This window comes from Syngnathus floridae, chromosome 9, assembly GCF_059516105.1.
Source record: "Syngnathus floridae isolate MCC-2025c chromosome 9, RoL_Sflo_1.0, whole genome shotgun sequence".
In the NCBI taxonomy this organism is placed as follows: domain Eukaryota; kingdom Metazoa; phylum Chordata; class Actinopteri; order Syngnathiformes; family Syngnathidae; genus Syngnathus; species Syngnathus floridae.
In genome coordinates, this window is record NC_142421.1 from 6,405,267 (window position 1) to 6,425,310 (window position 20,044).

General features: G+C 41.5%; 1 protein-coding gene across 1 annotated transcript; it reads right to left on the bottom strand.

Annotated features, from left to right (window-relative positions):
• Positions 1 to 784: 784 nt before the first annotated feature.
• ttc7a (tetratricopeptide repeat domain 7A) lies at positions 785 to 19,586 on the bottom strand. The gene is made up of 21 exons (XM_088385208.1): positions 19,448 to 19,586; positions 18,744 to 18,930; positions 17,612 to 17,775; positions 17,346 to 17,514; positions 15,957 to 16,087; positions 15,304 to 15,428; positions 14,833 to 14,911; positions 14,482 to 14,651; positions 13,961 to 14,024; positions 13,700 to 13,837; positions 13,110 to 13,193; positions 12,779 to 12,883; positions 11,611 to 11,728; positions 11,230 to 11,287; positions 10,951 to 11,023; positions 10,527 to 10,687; positions 7,664 to 7,780; positions 7,387 to 7,499; positions 6,922 to 7,056; positions 5,615 to 5,817; positions 785 to 1,747 (listed from the first exon to the last, which is right to left on the bottom strand). Exons 1-21 carry the CDS (start codon positions 19,502 to 19,504, stop codon positions 1,529 to 1,531), a joined length of 2,670 nt encoding a protein of 889 aa, XP_088241334.1. The 5' UTR covers positions 19,505 to 19,586; the 3' UTR covers positions 785 to 1,528.
• Between the last annotated feature and the right edge of the window lie 458 nt (positions 19,587 to 20,044).

Here is a 20,044-nt window from a genome sequence, read left to right on the forward strand (position 1 = left end):
GAAAACAAGGGAGAGCTGGCTGTCAAGCAATGAAAGAAAAAGTAAAAATAGATTTTTTTGCAGACGGCAGAAAAATATGGGACGGTGATCAATAAGGGTTGCGTCATTAGGAGTATTGATAAGTGAGGGGGTTTTCATACTGGAGAATGTCGTGGATTCTATTTAGTTTTTTTTTTTTTTTTAATCAAGGACTCCAAAACTGTGTTAAAGGGAAGATATGATTATAGGACAGGGGTGCTTTCTCAGAATAAAGACCGGTGCCTTGCCCAAAAGATATCAGGCTAAGCCAATGATGCAGCTTGCACGCTAAAAGCAGGCAAACAAATCACACACTGACAAAATCAGCACGTAGTCATCACATGCTACGCTTCTTGTCTGTATGTGCGCATGTGAGTGTCTTGTTAAGAAGACCAGATATCTCTCCACTTTCCCCAGTAACTCAAACAAGGGGGGTGGCTGCTAGGCAACCGAGCCACATCACATCAGGCTAGCCTGAAGAGAGTGCGAGAGAGGAAGCAAGAGAGGTGGTGGTGATGGTGCTGATGGGGGGGGGGGGGGGGGGGGGGGGGGGGGGGGGGCAGAAAACTGTGCTGGCAGTGTTACATAAGCCAGTAGGCAAGTCCCAGTGTTCACATTAATGCGGTTAGACACTCAGAGGGGAAGTGATGCCCATTAGTCACAACTGACAAGGCAGGTGAAGACGTGGCATCCGCCAGTGATTTTAAAAGCTGTTATTATTTATTATGGGAATGATGCGAAAAAAAAAAAGAATCCACCACAGGCATTGTGAGTGGAATATTTGTCTTTTATTTTAGACAAATGATGATACTGTACAAATATGTACTACGTATACTTTAATAACGGAATGGATGTACTGAAACATATATGAGGATGATGTTATGAAAGATACATCAATCAAAATAATCCTCAAAGACACATCAGAGGCTATAATAAGATGAAGCTGAGCTTCTGTTGTGCCTGCCAACCTATACAAAATTGATGTCTATGTATGGCTACGCGCTGTTCAATAAGGATACAACAGCAACCCACATTCTGCCTCCCGTATTCAGCTCATCTTCATTTTATGCATTTTATGCATTACCACACGGGGTGGGGGCAATGCGGACATTCCATCCATTATGACACTTTATAGAAAACTGCTGAAGCATCAAAATAAGTCTATAGGCTTCATGTTCTATAGGGAGGACTTTAAGTATGACATATTTGGATGCTGTGTATGTTCTTCAATGGCAAATTCACAAGATTAAATCGCCTTTTGAGAAAATGAATTTGAAATTGAAACAAATTAAAAGCTAAAAATGGAATCTTTTTGAGAAAAGGTTAGTAGCAACCGCTATGAATACATAGCGTATTGTGAAGCGAAATCAATAGGGATCACTCACAACAAATTTAAAAAATGCTTAGCTGGTTTGACAATGTTTATATCTTACAAAGCTGACGCGTACCCATATGACTTTGTTCGCACCAGTGTCGAATTGGAAGACCCAAGCGCACAATCCGGGGCTCCTCAAAGCTCCCTGGGGATGATGGTGAAAGGTCGGATGGGAGAAGAAGCTTCCAGCTCCAGAGCTGTGAGGAAGCAATCAGGGGCCTGACTGGATCCCAGTGACTGCAACGCCTCTCCCAGTCCACTCCACGCTTTGTGGGACGTGCTGTGGACCTGAACTGCATCGCGTAGAACTTTCTCTCCGAGGTTTGCGCGCCCTGTCCTCACCAGCAGCCGACCCTGAGCAAATAATAGTAATATCACACAATATATTTTTCACAAATTTGTTGAACCAATATGTAATCTAAACATCACTTGTACAAGAACATTCATTCACTGCCAACCCAGTTAATATCTTTGACGTCTCGTTAATAATTCCCTCACACTGAAAATACTCAGTTTTGAGTGACACTGTCAAAGTAGTACTCATTCGTAAAAATATGTTTATAATAGTAAGTCGAGATTTCAGTAGAACTGTTTCACATCATCTTGTATTGGTTATCTTAAAGCTGATGATAATAACGAAAAAAGTGGAGAACTTTTCACTGTTGGCTTGGAAACCGGACAGCTCGAGGCTTGCTGGGAATGAGTAAATTGTTGCTGGAGACATGCCCACTTAGCTTCACATACAAGGACTATGGCTCCCTGCACATAAGATTAATTAGGATGAAATTCACGTAGGTGTCTGGGAGCTCTGATGAAACTTTCAGTGAGAGCGTGCACACCTACTGCGTCTATCTTCAGTAGTTTTTTCTTACAAATATATAGATATATATAGGTATATCTAAAAAAAATATACATATTAAAAAAATGTATATATATACGTATATATTTTTTTGACAGCAGTTCATCAAATGCCACTTAAAATAGTTTAGTTGGTGACAGTTACACCTTGCAAATAATCTCAAAATGACCTTGGGGAGAAAATCAATTGAGCAGAACTCCAGACAGATAATCTATTGTTCTCATCATAGCATCAGAAAATAAAACCTTTAAAAGGTATCTTGGCAAATTGGCAAAATAGATTTCAGAGAAGGAGGAGACTCTCCAGAGAGTAATGAACAAGGCAGAGGTCATGGAAAAACTATCTTTTCAGTTCCAAAGACAGCCCAACAAAAGTGGGCAGCTTATCAGAGAGAGAGCAGTTTGGAAGCCGAAACAAAAATGAGATGAAGGACATTGGGACTGCTTGTTCCTGGCATCACAGAAACTAAAACTGGATTTGTTTGAACTGCTCCAAGCCATCTGCCTCAATAGCAAGCCGATTGCAACGAACTTGGTGGAGCAGGTTTGTGTCTCGTCAAAACACATATTTACCGCACCTAAATGTATCGGATTTTAATACCTCACCATACCCCAAGGACATACAAAAAATAAAAAACGCCCGGAAGGAATCCCTAACCCTAACCCCACCCCCAATAAGACTTGGGACTTGGTCTGACCTAGATCCCTTTTAGGTTTGTGGTTCTGATCCGTTGCCATTCCCCCCATATCAGAATTGACCGTTCTATGTATCTATCTCCATCTCATCAGGTGAAACTGGAAATAAATATATATTTCCTCACCCATCACTGAGTGAGACAGATACGTATCTAAAACAAAGTTATTGATCATCCTTTCATGTGCTGTACAAGCAGCGGCGTAAGTTACTGTCTTTGGACCTTGTGTGCATGTCACAATTGATCTCCAGATTTCAAAGCTTCTTCCCTCCCTTCTTCCTTACACCCACACCTTTGCATAGCCTCACACAGAGGCTGGAGAAACCAGTCCGAGGCAATCCATAGTGGATTGGGAAAGGGATAAGAACGGAAAGTTGAGGATGCAAATGCTGGCAAACATCAAATGGCTAAAGTTAGCTAAACCTTGATAATGGGAAGGGCAGACGAATGCCAACCAACTTCACGAGCCGTGCATAGCAACAAAGCCAGCTCGTGTTTGTGCCACTGATTCATTTTTCTCTCTGAATCTCTTCCACTGCCTCCTCTCTGTTCAGAGGTCTTACTGAACTGAACAGAATATATTTCCCGGGTTGCTAGGCAATCCCATAAAATGGCAAGAAGTGTTATAAATAATGTATTCGCATGATCCAATCAGCTGACAACCACCCCCAAGCACAGGGAGAGGAGAAGAGAGAGAGATGGGAGCATTTGATAATTGGGGGAAAAAAATGAATTCAATGAGCACAAGTCCTCGTCCTTGAGATTTTGCATGTATGTGTATGAATATGCTTGGGTAACAGAGGAGGCAAACTAGCATGTGTGGCTGACTCAGAGCAGGTGTGACTATGCGCACGAGGGAATGAAATGTGGAGGATGTTGGGAGTGGGTCAGATTCATTACATACCAGTCCAACTTGGAGGGCTGGGCTGGCCCTGTAGTAGGATCAGCTATACTACTTGTACTAGCACCTGCCCAAATGCACACATGTCAACTACTTGCTGACACTAATGTCTGACAACTGAAAATTAATAACTAAGAATAAACTGAAAATATGCTTCAGTCCAATGAAAGTCACTATAAATGAAAATTAAATAAAAATCCAATTTTGGCATAACATTATGATTTATTTTTATTATGATGATTCTCAACACCACTTATCTTATATTTTATCTACTTTTTCCATTTTAGAAGAAATCGGGAGACATCCGCATAACCGGTACCTTGGACAGCTCATCTCTCCCGCCCCTCCCGTTCCATCAGCAGCATTTACCCTGATTGGCCGCACCTCCGGCTCATTTCTACACCTGCTCCCATTTCGTTAGCCGCCCTATATAACCCTGGCACACCTGGCCCTCTGTTTCACTTCCTTCTGTTGCTCTACTTGTTGTCTTGCCGCATTGCTATCTGTCATGCTACCCATGTGTTTCTCCATGTTGCTTATCCTACTCCGTTTCACATGATATTTGCTCTTTGCTTGCGATCACGTGTATTGCTTTCAGACTTTACTGGACAGAAACCAAACCTCATATGACTGATTTTGTTTAATGAAGATGAAAAGTTAAACAAAAACAAAACCCCCTACGGCCCACTACCCTCAAATAATGTTAGCCTCATTGTACAAGCTCCAGTCACAATATATCTCATTTTCTTTCTCCCCTGAATAACCCTGAAGTGTAAAAATCTGGAGGATATTCAAGGAAAGTACAGAACAGAATGTACTTTTGTAGAATAATAACTCAAGAACATCAAGGAAGAATAATCAGAATTGCCCTCAAGGCAGCAGCAGAATAAATGGGCCACTGGCACATAAAGTGTCAGCGGTGCATACAGTATAAAAATACATGCAGGGATCTTGAGCCACCGAGAAAACCTGCCACTGTGGGTTGCGTTCTAGCAGGCTGATTCAAGCCAGAAATATGGGAAGATCTCCAAGTGAAATGTCCCACATGCTGTCCCACTTAGCAGCCAAAAAACAAGGAAGCATCTATTTAGCACATTGCACTGCTCCCTCCATTCGTATGTCTCGGATCTAATCCAAAATATGAAGAATGGACACATTATAGTAGTTTCCTTTTGGTTTTACGAGTGACCACGACAACATGAGACTAAATCCACACAGAGCACATCTGCCCTGTGAGACTTACAGAAAGGGACACTGCCAGCTGGCTTTGTTTCAACATTTCACCTCTAGGGATTGGCTTTAGCACAGGCCAAAAAAGGAAGAGACGTGACTACACAACTGCGCTTTGACGTACACACGCACTAAAGTGTGCAATCACAGCAAACACACTAGCCTTATGTGGTCACAAGATATCCAGTGCTGTATCAGCTGACACATCTACGGTAAGTACGGAGACGACTGGCATTTGTGTGTGTGGGTGAATGTGTCGAGTGGGCACAAGTTGTTGGATTGCACCAAACATCCCTTGCCGGTCCATTAGGCAGGAAATAGAGAGTTCAAAGGTCATAGGGGCAGTGGTTAATCATGGAGACCGATGGTGAGTGGGCGGGAAAGGATCTTTATAGAGCGGAAGTGTGTTTGGATGAGAGAGCAAGGGAAAGGGACTTGCTTAAATGATCAGGAAGAAGTCTTTGACAACGATTTTTTGGCATGAATTGCAGAGTTTTTTACATTACATTGAGTCTGAAGTCTTCGGCTGTTGCTCACCAGGTGCACTAGTACGCACTCCCCAGTAGGGTGGATGGCCAAGGCTTCGTCGTAGAGATTTTTAGCTTCCTCTAGTTGACCCCGGAGCTCAGCCAGGTGTCCCCTCTGCAGCAAGACCGAGTGTGAGTTGGGGAAGAGCGAGCTGGCTTCGGTTATGCAAAACTGGGCCTCTTTCAGTCGGCCGTCCTCCATGAACAGTTCCCCTGCACACACGTACAGACGGACGTATTAAAGTTGCGTTAGTGCATGTTCTAACCTTATTGCAGCATGCTGAAATATAAACAGCGTGAAGTTAAATTACACATAACATTACATAAGCCACTCAAGTACATACACACTCACCAAAGAAATGCACTGTTATGGAACTGTTGCCTAAATAAGGCCATCACAGATGTTTCCCAAACCCCCTGACAGTAACGTTTGTGCAAATACAGTCAATTAAAAAATGAAATACTTTAGAGATGTACTGAAAGGAATATACGGTAGTATATTTGAGATTGTGAGAGGAAGTGACAGATGAGAACAGGAATGTCGGGAAGGGTATGGCCGACTCAGCCTAGTTCCATTACACGTAGTAAACAGAATGAGAGACTTCAGTGAAATGATGTCTTGTTTCTCAGCATATGAATAACAGGAGTAAAAGGTTGGTCACAACAAATAACTACTAGTCACAGGGGACACCACCCGACATAATTCCTTCCACCCCACCCACTTCAACCCTCCAGGGTACTTGCAAACGCACTGGTTGTAAAATTGCCCTTTTGGATTTTCCCCTCCGCTGTAACTGTTTTGTCTTTGTTAAAAATAAACTTTGCCTACTCGTGGTGTATTGGGCCATGAGACTAAAACTAGATTTTTTTTTTCCCCGTTTTATTTTTTAAACCACCTTTCTCAAAGATTAAAAAACACTTACATGGTATACATCACTTGCTCAGTTTATGAACAATAGTCAGTTGTTCATTTTCTTTCTATGTCCCACTTACTGATTTGTTTTTTTGCATCTAACTTATTTACCATGACCTGTTATACCTGTTTTTCGGCCTCACTTGTTCTTTGTCGTTAGGGTAAGTCACCTGCAGTCATTCACACTGGGAACAACTGTCTGTCAAGACTTTTTATCCTCACTAAATCCTCTGGATTAGTGCTTTAACTGCTCTATTTCCTCCAACAAGTGATCCATATGATCTACCCAATTGTGAAACAGATGTGTCCCAAACAGCTTTCTCTCCACATTCCCAATTGGCAAACAATCAAAACAGTCAGTATTATTATGATTCTCTTTTTAATGACGTGTGTTGCTGTTTTACCAGCTTGCAGCCAAATACGTTCTAGAGTAGTCCAGATGTACGTGGGCCCTTGGCGATGCATGGAGCTTATATCTGACACTTCTGAGAGCGCCGCTTCAAGACGAGACGCAGCAACTGACGATGGACTCATTGAACCTACATGAATAAAAGACAATCATCACTGTTTCATATTCAAGTCTAACGTTAAACCCTATGTTTATTTGATTATTCATGTAATAATCACTTCAAACAATGTATTGTGTAAAAGTCAAGCCAAATCACACATTTTTGTCACATCGATATAGTAATTGTAGTAGTGTTGCAGACGCTGGGCTTCCCTGCTTTTAGATCTCCCGCTGTGGATGATTTGAATCATCCACAGCGGGAGATTCAAATGGCTGAGTGACGGTGGCTGCCGTACAGAGCCTGCGCTTCAACATGTGTGTGATACAGCGGCAGAAGGTGAAATGATTATTAAAGGCAGACCAGTGGAGGTGTCTTGGAAGTCAGGGAGAGTGAGGTAGATGGATGTTTTCCTGACTCCAGAACTGGCATCCATCCTCTCCATCACCGGTATACTGCTACTGTCATCCGCCTCACTGGAAAACACACGCAATTGTAAATGACTCAACGAGCCGTTCGCAATGGCCACGGTATATTCCAACGGGCATCCTCTGTTTACACCACTGATGAAATAAAACCAGGCGAGGGCCACTCCTATTTTTTTTATACTCATGATATATTCGAGGATTGATTTACTCACGTTGAGCGGCTGACATCGTATCGACTTTGCCAGATTTGCAGCATTTCTTGGCAGGTCTGTAAAGCCGCAGATGGGCCATACAGGACTTCTTCAAGCTTAGCCTTTGTGAACAGCAAACTAGAGCAAAAACACATAAATCATATTACATACTGTATATTCAATAGACTTTCTATCAATTATAGGGAACATTATCCAGTCGTCAGCCAATCACAGGGCATATAGAGACAAAGAGATACAACTCAAAAGCATTTACGTAGCTTCAACCAGGTAGGCCGAAATCAACCTGGGAACCACAGAACTGTGAGGCAGACATGCTAACCACTAGATGATTATGCTGTCTATGGGGATTTGTATAGATTCATTTTTTTAATCCAATTAATTGTGTTTTCTTTAATTATTCATATTTGTCCCCTTGGACTATACAGCAGAATCATTGTAAGTGAATACAGGAAACCTGGATAAGTGCATCCAAGCGCCAGCCTCGGTTATTTTACATTAGTCAGACCTACTGTATGTGTGTGTGTGTGCGTGCGTGCGTGAGGTATGTTGAAAGGCTGATGAGAGGTCATAGCGTTTCGACTCAGCCCTTTTAGTTGAAGACAACTGGTTAAGTGATGTGCGAGTGTCAGATATAATGCCAAGTGTGCATGTGTGTGCGTGCCTGGGGGGGTCCTCAGCAAAACCAGTCTGTCATGGGCATCAATTAGAAGCGAAGACAGACAGTAAGCACTAGAGTCAACAAAACCGTTAATGAGGTGATCTCGATCTAAATTATTTTCACATGTAAATGCAAATTGATCTCATCATCTAAGCCCAACTTTTACATTCTTCAGCTCTCAGTCCAGAGTTTTCATTCACAACGCCAGTAAAAGGTGGATTTCAAGATTACGCATCCAATTATAAGTGTTGTCATTTTCACACTTCCGGGGATACACATCGTCTAGATGAGTGGATGAGTGAGCAGAGTCGCTCTGTGCTTAGTGGTGGCGAGCTTTGAGTAAAGAGTGCCAGCATCAACTGCATTTAAAAATAGCTAGCTTGAAATGTTCCCTTGAAAAAGTGCTCCATCTACAGTATTACTCATTCTGCACCCCCACAGATCACTTTATTTTCCCTCCACCGTGAGCAGGTGGACACATATGTACAAAACACACAAAGATTACTTTAATAAGTCCATGTGCATGCCGCTCCTGACACATAATTATAGTTAGAGCTCTTATGAACACTCTCAGACCACCTGCATAACACACACACACACACACTGACGTCTCAGTTAGACGCAAAAGCCAATCCAACAGTAAAAAGTTCAACTCTGCAGTGATTACAATTACACACGGAGAAAATTAATTATTTAAAAATAATGTCCTGAGTAAAAGACATCAATGAAACAAGGCCAAAGAAGTGAGGGTGGAGAGAAACTCAGAGGCTGGTGGAAGAGGATGTGAACGAAATGGAGGAAGAAGAAATTTGATATGCTACAGCAAGCTGACACTTTGCTGTGGTGCAGAGAGGCAGTAGCTAACAGGGATCATACACATGCATGCACACACACAAAAATACAGTGACACACATCATCATCCATGTGCAAGACGAAGATCCTAGACACAAGTGGTACATCACCGCCTTTCACACCCACACACAAGCATTTTCCTCTCATCAGCACAGACAACTGTGGTGCAATAGCTCACAATGCTCTGCCGCCTTGGATGTGCAACACTCACTCAACACAAATGATATTCAAAGAGCTTGTTACAGAAAATAGCACTCCACTGAGGGCTAGCACAATAGCAACTTCCAACTGATTAAAATCCAAGATGATGAATGTCTTATTGACACACCAATCCGACCCAAAGAATTTGTATATAAAATATAATTTTCTTTAAGTTTTCTCTAGCACATTTATTTTCAGAATGAAATTTCTTGATATAAGCCCGTACCAAAAAATGACAACTGATGGATGCTGCATGCTCTGTCTAACCCATACGACCTCGTTACCGCGGTGATGGGGATTCTTGACTCAAAGAGCCAAGGTGATTGGCTGGGTCCGGAAAAGAGCACTTATATGGGTCAAAGTAGTCAAGTGTCTCTGAGGAGGAGTTGTGTGTGTGTGTTGTTGCATTTATTTAGTTGTGCAGGCGCATTTTCCTTCTCTTCTCGTTCTTCCTGAGGTAGTGATGTACACCATCTGTTGGTATCAGGACTATGATAGTCAACACTGACCCCTAACGGCTGCATTGAGAAATGCATTTACAGAGTCCAAAACACTAAGTTCACATTTCAGTGATGATGCAATAATCTTTCATAATATCATTTGTGTGAAGCCACTGACCTGAACTCTTGTACTTTCAAATATCATCTAGCTTTCTCTGCGTGTTACGATGTTTCAATTAGTTTTATTTGTGTGCTGATGTAATATCATTTGATATAATCAATCAAATTAATTAGACAAAAATAAACTCGTGCAAGCGTCAAAAATAGTTACCATGTTGGGAGTATGTGAGCAGGCTCGGGTCAACTCGACAGTGTTAAAAGGCTAAGGGGTGAATGAGGGGAAATAGGTACCGCAATGCAGGCCTTCACTCTGGCGCTTCTAAATAAGGCATTGCGAGTGTGCGTGTGCATGTGTGTGTGTGCGCGCCTGGCCTCCAACGCAGTGGAGCTGAGACACCCTATCCCTGCAAGATGACAAGTGTTATGCTGTGTGGCTTCTTAAGGCTCTCTCTCGCTCTCTCGCTCTCCCCCCCATCTCCCTCTCAAAGATTAAGAAACTACGCAGTTGGAAAAGTGTATTTTCTCTTCTCGTGCCTTATTACCCCAATCCGCATTTTCTGTTGCATGTGTGAGTGGGACGACGTGGATTTACTTGAAGTTGTCAGGGTGTTGGCTGAGGGCCAGCGTCAAGGTGTCCAGGGCATAGCGGTGGTGCTTCTGAGCACTGAGGAGAAGGCTCAGCAAGTGTAGGGAGTGCAAGTCATCCCCTTGGAGAGATAAAGCCCCTTGCAAGGTCCCCATGGCTGCAGATACCTGCCGATGCAGATTCATTATAAAGTCACTTTGGCCGCCTTTCCACAGTTGCAAAGAGTAAGTTGTGAATGTCACATCAAAGTTTTGCACAATATGCGTCATTTGGCGCTATGCATGTAGATGAACGAGGAACATCACGCAGTAATCAGGCGAACACTAGAGGACATCCAGCATTTTTTTTTTAAACATGCAATCATATCATTTTAGAATACTTTGGATCATTTGACGATGGAAAGAGAAATAATGTATTTGTTTGCTTTCACCTGCCGTACAAGAGCCAACTGCAGAGCCAAGCACATGGCAATGTGAGCATCCTGCGGGTCTAATGAATGAGCTCTGTGGAGACACACAAATTGAATAAAATTTTGCCAATAATAATTTGACTAAAACATATGTCGATTGCTAGACTTGTGGTGCACTTTTGCAGAGTTGAATTCAGACATCTAACATAGGTTGTTCAAGATATTAAAAAATTATTTTGTAACATTTCATGCCTAAAACTGATTTTACAAACATCTGACTGGATTGGAACAACAACTTACTTTCTCAGAATTCCAAGTGCTTTTTTGTTGTATTCGTTTCGATCTTCTTTCAAAGAGGCTACAAAAAAAAGGACAGAATAAGCCAAAAAACATGTTTTTTTTTTCTGTAATTCTAACAGTTCTCATGTGGTCTTTTTGCTTTGTGGTAAATAGCCCGAGGGTAAAAAATATAGTCGGATACTTTTCAAACAAAGTTGAAAAGAGATGGTTTTCAAAAGGCTGTCTTTTCTCACGCAACTGCTGAGCCATCACTCCTGTGCCAATTTGAGTATGGATTCAGGTTACCATGACGACCAGGGGTGGAGCCTTCGCTACTTGAAATGAAGTGCCAAACAAAGTCGAGCCAGCATAATCGGAGAAGATTTCAAAATGCATTCTTACCATCAGAGGCCTGCAGACTGTAGGAGAGTCCCAAAGCCAGGTAGGCCCGAGGAAGAGATTCCCCAGCTCCCTCTCCCATCGACACCACGCTTTGGGACAGAACCTCCGCTTCTGACAACTGAAACACATAAACAACTCATGATTTGTTCATGAAGCTTCAAATTTGTTTCACGAATCAGTTGCATTTTTGTGTCCTTTAGATGGCACTGTTGGTTTAAATAAAGAGGTTTAAATCCAAGGCAAATTTATTTATACAGCCCTTAATCGCAGAAACCTCTCGCCGCTGTGCTTTCAGGCCAATGTTGAGTAGAGGAGTTAAATGAATACAATTAGTTTATGAAGCTAATATGAAGCTTCATTTTCCCATCACTATCAACATCTGCAGATGTAACAAATGGCTGTACATAAAACATAAAAGACAAAGCTATAAATAATACTGCAATCATAAATAACAAAATAAAATGAGCCCTTTACAATGTCAATTAGCATACAGGAGTTTTCTTCCCTCAGCCTTCATCTGCTTCCTTCTTCAGTTCAATGCTCTCTTTGTCTAAATATTGTATTTGTGAGTTGAGAGCCTACATGGGACTATATAATAAACTAAAAATATTGATTTTTTATGTCTTTATTTTGAACATATTTAAAACATAGAAGGAGGAAATAAATACAATAAATAACACTTTAATGTGCTATATTTAAGTCACCAAAAAACAAAAATATAAACAGTAACCGAAAGTGCTTTTCAGGAATTTAGAAATGCAGCGGTGACGTGACGACACAGGACTGGCACGGGTACATCAGCTTAGAAGTGCAGTGATTGTGATGCTCTCCAACAAGCAACAGCAAACGAAAAAAAAGTTGTGCATTTTTTCTGATGGCTGATAATGGTGGCCCATTTATGTAATGCCCCACTGTGCGCCGGCCACAGTGGCCCATTGTGATTAAGAGCGTAAGCGCCTTACTGTCTCCGGCCGGCCTAGCGTGAGCTCCAGCCACTGACAGATGTGCTCGCCACAGTCACCCCTGTAAAGTCTTCTTTTCTAATCTGGCCCTTTTCTCTCAGTAACCTTCTGCTTCACCCTTGCTAACTCTCTTTTTATGCCACAAATGTTTGTCTTTTTAATTTTAATGTGGATTTAGATGAGTTGGTTCTGCTGGTTGTATTCACCCAGTGTAGCTGCCCGATGCAGACTTTAGCAGCCAATAGGGGAAGCAACGGGTCATCTGGCCTCATCCTGGCACATTCTTTGAACACAGACACAGCGCCGACTGCCTGCAACATAAATGGAACAAACTGTGATTTGTGCGCTGTACATTTAGTAGTCGCCAATTATGCAGACGCCGAAGACATGCATCTCTTTTTTTTTTTTTTTTTTACCACTGGCTTAACCCTCCGAGACTGCAATCAGAATAAACGTTCAGTACGATTTTGCTTGTTGTCTGAGGCGGAATAGTGACTGTAGACAGGTCATGGCGTTTTGAAGATGAAATAAACTCACCTTCCCAGACGCCATGAGAGACAGGCCAAGTTGGCGCCAGAGATGGAACTCGTTGAACGAAAACTTCATTGCTCGTTCCAGACACTGCCAGAAGTTTGAAAATCAACTTTTGAATGTGGAAATACAGTATTATCAACATTATCACTTCATTTACTCTGCCTCTCATTTCGTCTCTACAGAACGCTATGGCACTTTATTTTTTTCTTTTCTTGAAATGACTGTCAACACCCCCTACCCACTCTACATCTTTTAGTCCATAATAATGTGAGTGATGTGTGTACAAATGAGAGGAGGAGTGCGTTGGAATGAAATGCCAATCAGTCAGATGCTATCATTCAGTAAGAGTGCAAAAAGTCTTAATGGCTTTGTCGTTTTACGCTGCTGAGGTAATGACATATTATATTCGGCAAGGGCCTTTTTCACCTTGGTTGCTATAGGAAAAATTATTTTGTGCTATGGTGCTGCTTACAAAGGCTAGCAAATGGAAACTCTTTCATCTTTCATCATAAAGACCGATAAGGCCACTCATCTGCACTATAGTGGACATGTGCAATGTGTGTCTGTGTGTGTGTGTGTGTGTGTCCGCAGACCTCAGACAACATGGTGTACTGGCCCCTCCTAACCATGCCGACAGTGAGCAGGTCGTAGACAGAGAGCGAATCCTGCAGGGTGGCCTGGCGAGCCTCGACTTGATCTGGCAGGCGGCTGATGACCGCGTCACCACTGGCCTTGATTAAAAAAAAAAAAGGATTTGAAGTGAAGAAGAAAAGATAATGACTGATAAAGGTGTCCTTGTGTTCCAAATGGCAACACATTGTGTATACGTGTTCTTGTATGTGTGTGTGTCTCACCATGGACTCTGTAATGAGAAGCAGCAGGACAGCCTCTTCAACCACGTCCTGGGGGCAGAAGCAACTGCAGTGACAATAGAACAAGATTAGTCTTCTTGCCGACATCCGCGCAAAGGCACAGATATCATTTACTTCAAGCCTTTGGAGTTTACCCAGTGTCCGGTTTCGGACTCACCTGGTGTGTAATCCTACACGGACCTCCCTAGGAGTTTCATACATGACATGTTCTCAGTATTATCTCCACACAAGGCTTACTACTTCCATTCCCAATAAGTGTATGCGACAACACAGGAGCCACAATCAATACGCAGCTCCGCCTGCTAAATTTGGTCACTTCTTCTCTGCTGTGGATTTTTTTTTTTTGCCATGACCCTACCAGGTGTATCATCTAAACTATGTCAAAAAAGGGTCTGTTGAAAAAAATGCCATCATGGTGGCCTACTGTAAAAAAATCTTGGGCGTCAGTAATCAACAAATTAGCACAATGAGGTCGTGAAAAAGCAAAGCGAGAGGGTTGGAACCTGTCAGTGGAGTAACGTTGCGGTGGTTTGATGGTGGGGTAGAGTGCATCTTTGGATGTGGCTGCTCCCTCTCTCCGGAGCCAGGCCGAGGGTGGGGGGCCTAGGGGGGGCCAGTAACTGTCTTCACTCACTGAGCTCAGCAGCACCTCTGCCAGCTTCCTTGCTGCAATCTGTAAAAGTACCAAAGTAGAATTTTTACTTAGTATTTTGAAATATTTTGAACTGTTTGATTAAAGCTCTTTTGAGTACTTTGTGAATTATTCATACAGATCTTAAAATATGTTATTTTAGCGTGGCAACGTTTTAATTTGAATCCATGCTTAACGTGGTTTGTATTGTGAGGAAGCTGACCTTCCTGAAACTCTGAGACCCCCGTGACTCGACCACCCTGATCACACGACGTAGTTGGTGAGCACCTTGTGCTAGATGACTAACACAAACACACAAAGTGTATTTCAATGATTTTGAAACTGGAGATCAATCAAACAAAAACACACCAAGGAGAAGCAGATGAGAAAAGATGCATAAAAATATGCTCGTCTAAGATTATTGGATAGCTCATATTAATGCTTTAAGAATTATACTGTAATCATGCAAAAATGGTTCACACAGGGAAAAAACGTTCTAATCTACAGATAGTAAGGGCAATCTTTTAGAATCCAAAAAGCAATACTGACACCTACTGGTGAAATATTTGACCGCATCTTAATTTAAAAAATCCTCTCCAAGAATTTTTCCCATCTTAACTTCCCAAATTTCTCAACAGACACTGAGCTGTGTTTCTGTGTGCGTGTGCGTGTGTGTGTGTGCATATATACTCACCCTCTCTGCAGCAAACAAAGGTACGCACTTTGTAGGGCTGCCTGGAGGAAAAAACTCAGGTCCAAGTCCACAGTTGGAGAACACAGAGTGACTTTGGTTGTCTTAGGGTGGGGCGTTGTAACTGACTGAAAAGAAATGTTAAGTTCAAGTAAATTTAGCGCTTATGTCCCAATCTTGCTTCCAAGAAGCTGCTTGAGCATATTTCCATCATGCCATTTTGTTAACTTTGCCAAAATAACATCCCAGTTAATATGTAGCAATCTAAGATGATTAATATTGTTGCATTTACTACAGCGGGGCCATGAGATACACGTGAGAATGGCTGACGTGCTACATAAAAAAATAAAATAAAACTTAAAAAAATTCCAAATACAAAATAAAAATATATTTTAGTCTAAATTGGTCAATTATTATTGATATAATTATAAAAAATACAGTTATAAAACCAGAATGACTTTAAAATATGTATATTTTCCATTTTGGCTGTATTTCTTTTTCTTTTTTTCCCTAAGCTGACACGTGTCTGTTTCAAGTGAATTGCTTGAGCACGAAAGGTTGAAACACACACACACACGTTTGTGTAGTTTCATTTAAAACTGGACCGTTTGCACCACAAACTGGATCAGAAGAGACATAAATCTCCTCATGGCCACCTTATCAAGCTCCTGAAGGTACGACAGAGCCGCATCACAGGCCTTGAGGTAACAGGAAAGACTCTCCTCCTCCCTCTCTAACAGACGGATACGAGACACTGAAGAAAGAGCCTGGTGGTCCAGAGACAGACCTGGAAGATACACATACACATGCCATCGTCAGGAATTGAATAAACAAAACAACCTGTGTTGCTTGTTTATCATTCCTTCTAAAGCTTTAGCATGCAACTGTTGACTTCCGAGTTTGGAGACTAGAATATATTTGGGGACTGTGTGACCTGTTTTCATCTCTTATTTAGATTTTTTTTTTTTACCAGACTCAATTGTTTTAGCCTTGGCTAATTTTAACATATTTCGCAGGGTCACACAAATATAAAGTGAAAATGTAGTTGTAATAGGAGAGCAATCACACAGAGTTGGCAAATTGTTTGCTGATTTCAAACATAGAGGGTTATAGAAATAGTAGCCCAAAGCAACTTAGAAATGAGAAGCCTCCCTGTGCTTCAGATGTACCTGCCAAGCAGAAAAAAAAAGAAGACTTTAACCATCTCCAATATTTTGCAATAATAGACTTCACACTGACTTATTATAATTTTTTATGGGTAAACCATAATGGTTTCATCCCCCTGTCAGAGCAAAAAGCCTGATATGGGTGGTATCTTCAGGCAAGACGCCAGGCTTCATCAAATAAGCAGAGTGCTGCAAATAGACATCATCGCCAAAATATTCCGAGCACTTTTAAATCCCACAACAGCATGCAGGGCAGGGCAGGGCAGAAATATCTGGAGAAAGCAAATAATGGGTTGACTTTCTCAGGCAGCCTTTGACATCATCTATTATAGTCCGACCTAAAATAATTTGTAAGATTCTGCAAGAAACCAAGCTAGAATTCAAATCCGCTGGTATCTGTGACATAATTATATTTCAGCAAGCAGGAAATCACATCCGCTCATCAGGAAAGATTCGGTGTAATGACATGATGATGATGATGATAATGATGATAACAAGATTAAGCAGTGTCATATTATGTGGATTTGACTCTTGACCCTTTCCACAGATTGTATATGAAAATTACTATAAAACATTTAAGGATATGAAATTTGAACTTGTGTCTGGATGTGTACAGTACAGAAAAATATGTCCAGGGGCACTTTTGAATAGATTGACTTGACTTTAATCAAAACAAAAGTATTGGGTCTTTTTTTTTTTTTCCTTTTTAAAATTAAAAAAGATTCAGGGCTAAATTGACTTGAAGCTCTTTCTTCATATTGCTTTCACCAAATGAAAATAAAACAAAATAAATATATAAATCAGGGGGAAAAAAATAAGAAGAGTCTGATATTCACCCAAAAACCATTTTTGAAAGGATGTTTTTGACGCAGCCCGTACCTTTAATGACAAAGGCCTCAGCCAGCAGGCGGAGATGGTAGATGGGTTGATCATCTTGTGTCAGCTCCTCCAGTCCCACCCTTGCACACATTCCCTGGGCATCGCGATGGCAACCTTGCACATAGTGCACTTTGGCCATCAGCAGTAAAGCCTCATTCAAATACCGGGGCTGGCAGAAAAAGAAAAGAGATCTGTGGTAAATGCTTCCTTCTTTAGGTTGTTTGAATTGACAGAGTTGAATAATTCAAAGAGGATGAAAGACTGACAGTGAGACGGCCTCGGCTCAGGATGATGTTCAGGTAGCTTTTGGCCCGGCATAATCTGGGTTGCATTTTGTCCATCAAAGGTATGGAGCTCCTCAGCAGGTCTGTATTTTCCTGCAGGGACTCTTCCAGCAGTGCTTCTGCCAACAGCAGCGTTCCATAGTCATCTGAAGGCAGGACATAAAAAAGTCACGGTGAACAGCTTCCAGAAGTTTCACGTCAAGCTCAGGAGTTGAGTCGACGCAGTTCCAGAGTGGATGCACTGCTAAAATCTCCGTTTCGATCTTCCGTGATACTTTGAAATGTGATCATTCAATCAGAACACTGCATACAGTTTACGCATTTTTGAATATGCACACTCAACTGAAGTACTCCTCTTCAATGTTTTGTGTATGTTCATATGCCAAGTTCGTGAGCAGTGTTTATGTCCTAAAGTCAACTTTATACCACAGCTGTCCTAAATGAACAGATAATCATTTTTAGATCTTTGTCATGATTACTAAATCAAAGATAGAATATAATTACTGTTGTTGACTAAAATTTCAACTTCGTCAAGAGTAACAAAGATGGAGGAAAAAAATCCATGAGATAAATACAATTAATTATATTAAGACCTGGATATTCACAAATGAAAATGTGGGTATTACAAACCATTTTTTTCTCCAGTATTTCATAAGGACTTTGAATGATACTTTTTACAACCTTTATATAGTACACCAATATTATTAATATAATTAATATCACCAATTACACCCTTTCAGTGCCGACCAAAACAAGACAGAAAAGATGCATGTGTGAAATTTTATTTGCATGTATTAAAGTAAGCTTGCTTTCTTTTCTTTATCTTTTGTCAGCCTGGCGAATTTGATTTCTCTAAATTTGCACTATTGTGGTTTATGTTAAATGTTCTGTAAATGTCAAATGTGCAATGTTTAATATTATTATTTAAAACAACAACAACTAACAAGCCCACACGGAAACAAATCATAAGACCTGACAGCAACAAGTTAGAACTGTACGTTGTCAACAGTGCAAAGTTCAACTTGAGTACATAGTCACACAAATATCAGTACTTCCACTTGACTATACCGAGGAAACAAATTGGATTTTCGTCATGCGAACTTTATGCGCTCACCATCTTCGTGCATACGTGCAGCCTGCATGTGTTCGACGATTGGAGGAATTCGGTCCCACTGACATTCGGCCCGGTACCGATCCAACTCCGCTTCCAGCCGCAGCTGGGTGAAGGAGATGCGGGATGCCATGGCAGCTCGATCCCGGTGTTGACCGCACTCCCCTGACACGATGGGAGTGACTGCAGACTTCCAGGAGAAATAAAAATGTAATCTTTGGAGCGTGTGCGCGTGTGGCTTGGGTTGGGGGGGCGCTTGCCATGCGTGTGGGCGTGTGTGTTCATACAGTTTTACAGTTACTCTGCTGAACAAAGTCGTTATTGGCTATTTAATCAATTTATAAATATGAACTATTTAGTACTTCCAACGTACTTTAAGGGGTCAGAAGTGAATGCATCTGCTCTTAAGCTTTTTCCTTTAATACCTTAAGTGGATCAGGTAGAGCTGAAGAAACTGCAAAATGCAAAATGCAAAAGCTAATAGTGCATATAAAAACAGTAAATAAATAGTCTCATTGGAAACGACCCATATTCCCACTTTGTTTGGTTCTGCGTGTTCCTGAGTCTGCAGTATTTGCAGGCTGACTGAGGTCAACCGGACGGTTTCAAGGAAGGACTAAACATAAACACAGTTGAAGGGAGGATAGGGAGGGACAGACACAAACTACTTTATCATGGAACATATACAATAAAACATAAAATAAAACCTCAATTCTTCTGAGCAGGGATTTTGCCGGGTCATTTTCTCTCTGGAAACTTGACATTTTCTTTCAAAAAAGCTCCCTATATTTCTCAGTGAAGGAGCTCGCTGCTTGCAGTTCCAATTGTGCCTTCGTGGAGGCTCTTTGGCGCCTCCTGCTGTCGAAAGTTGTCCTTCGCCTTCACTTTTGGCAGTACAGTATGGCCTGAATAAATGAAACTTCTTATTTCAGCATTGAAAACATTGTTGGCAGCAGGTTGCCACCAGACGGCGCTACAGCAATGTTTTTATGTTGCACAAATAGTTTTTCACTGTAGGTTTGATTGCCTGCACGCCTCAGAATTTCCACAGTGCCTGGTGTAGGTCACGTCAACTGGTAAATTTGCTAAGAAGCAGCCACGTTAGCTGGTTAACTGCCAAAATTGGTAAAGAACACAATTCATGATCATTAGTACTTTTATGGCAAGAGCACAAAATATTGTATCTATCTAACATTCAACCTTTGACAGCTTCATAACTTCATGGTCATTGACTGTGATGAAATGGCGTATTCCCCTTTTACATGCATGTTTACTGACTCCCTGGACTCTGATCTGGAGGTCTA

Bases quoted from the DNA above. Each gene is read 5' to 3' on its own strand.
- ttc7a (XM_088385208.1), bottom strand. From the start codon at position 19,504: ATGTCAAGTTTCCAGAGAGAAAATGACCCGGCAAAATCCCTGCTCAGA. The intron at 17,515-17,611 runs GTCAGTCTTTCA...TTTTTCTGCCAG, and splicing joins TGAGCCGAGGCCGTCTCACT to CCCCGGTATTTGAATGAGGC. The intron at 12,884-13,109 runs GTGAGTTTATTT...TTTATGTTGCAG, and splicing joins CTCTCATGGCGTCTGGGAAG to GCAGTCGGCGCTGTGTCTGT.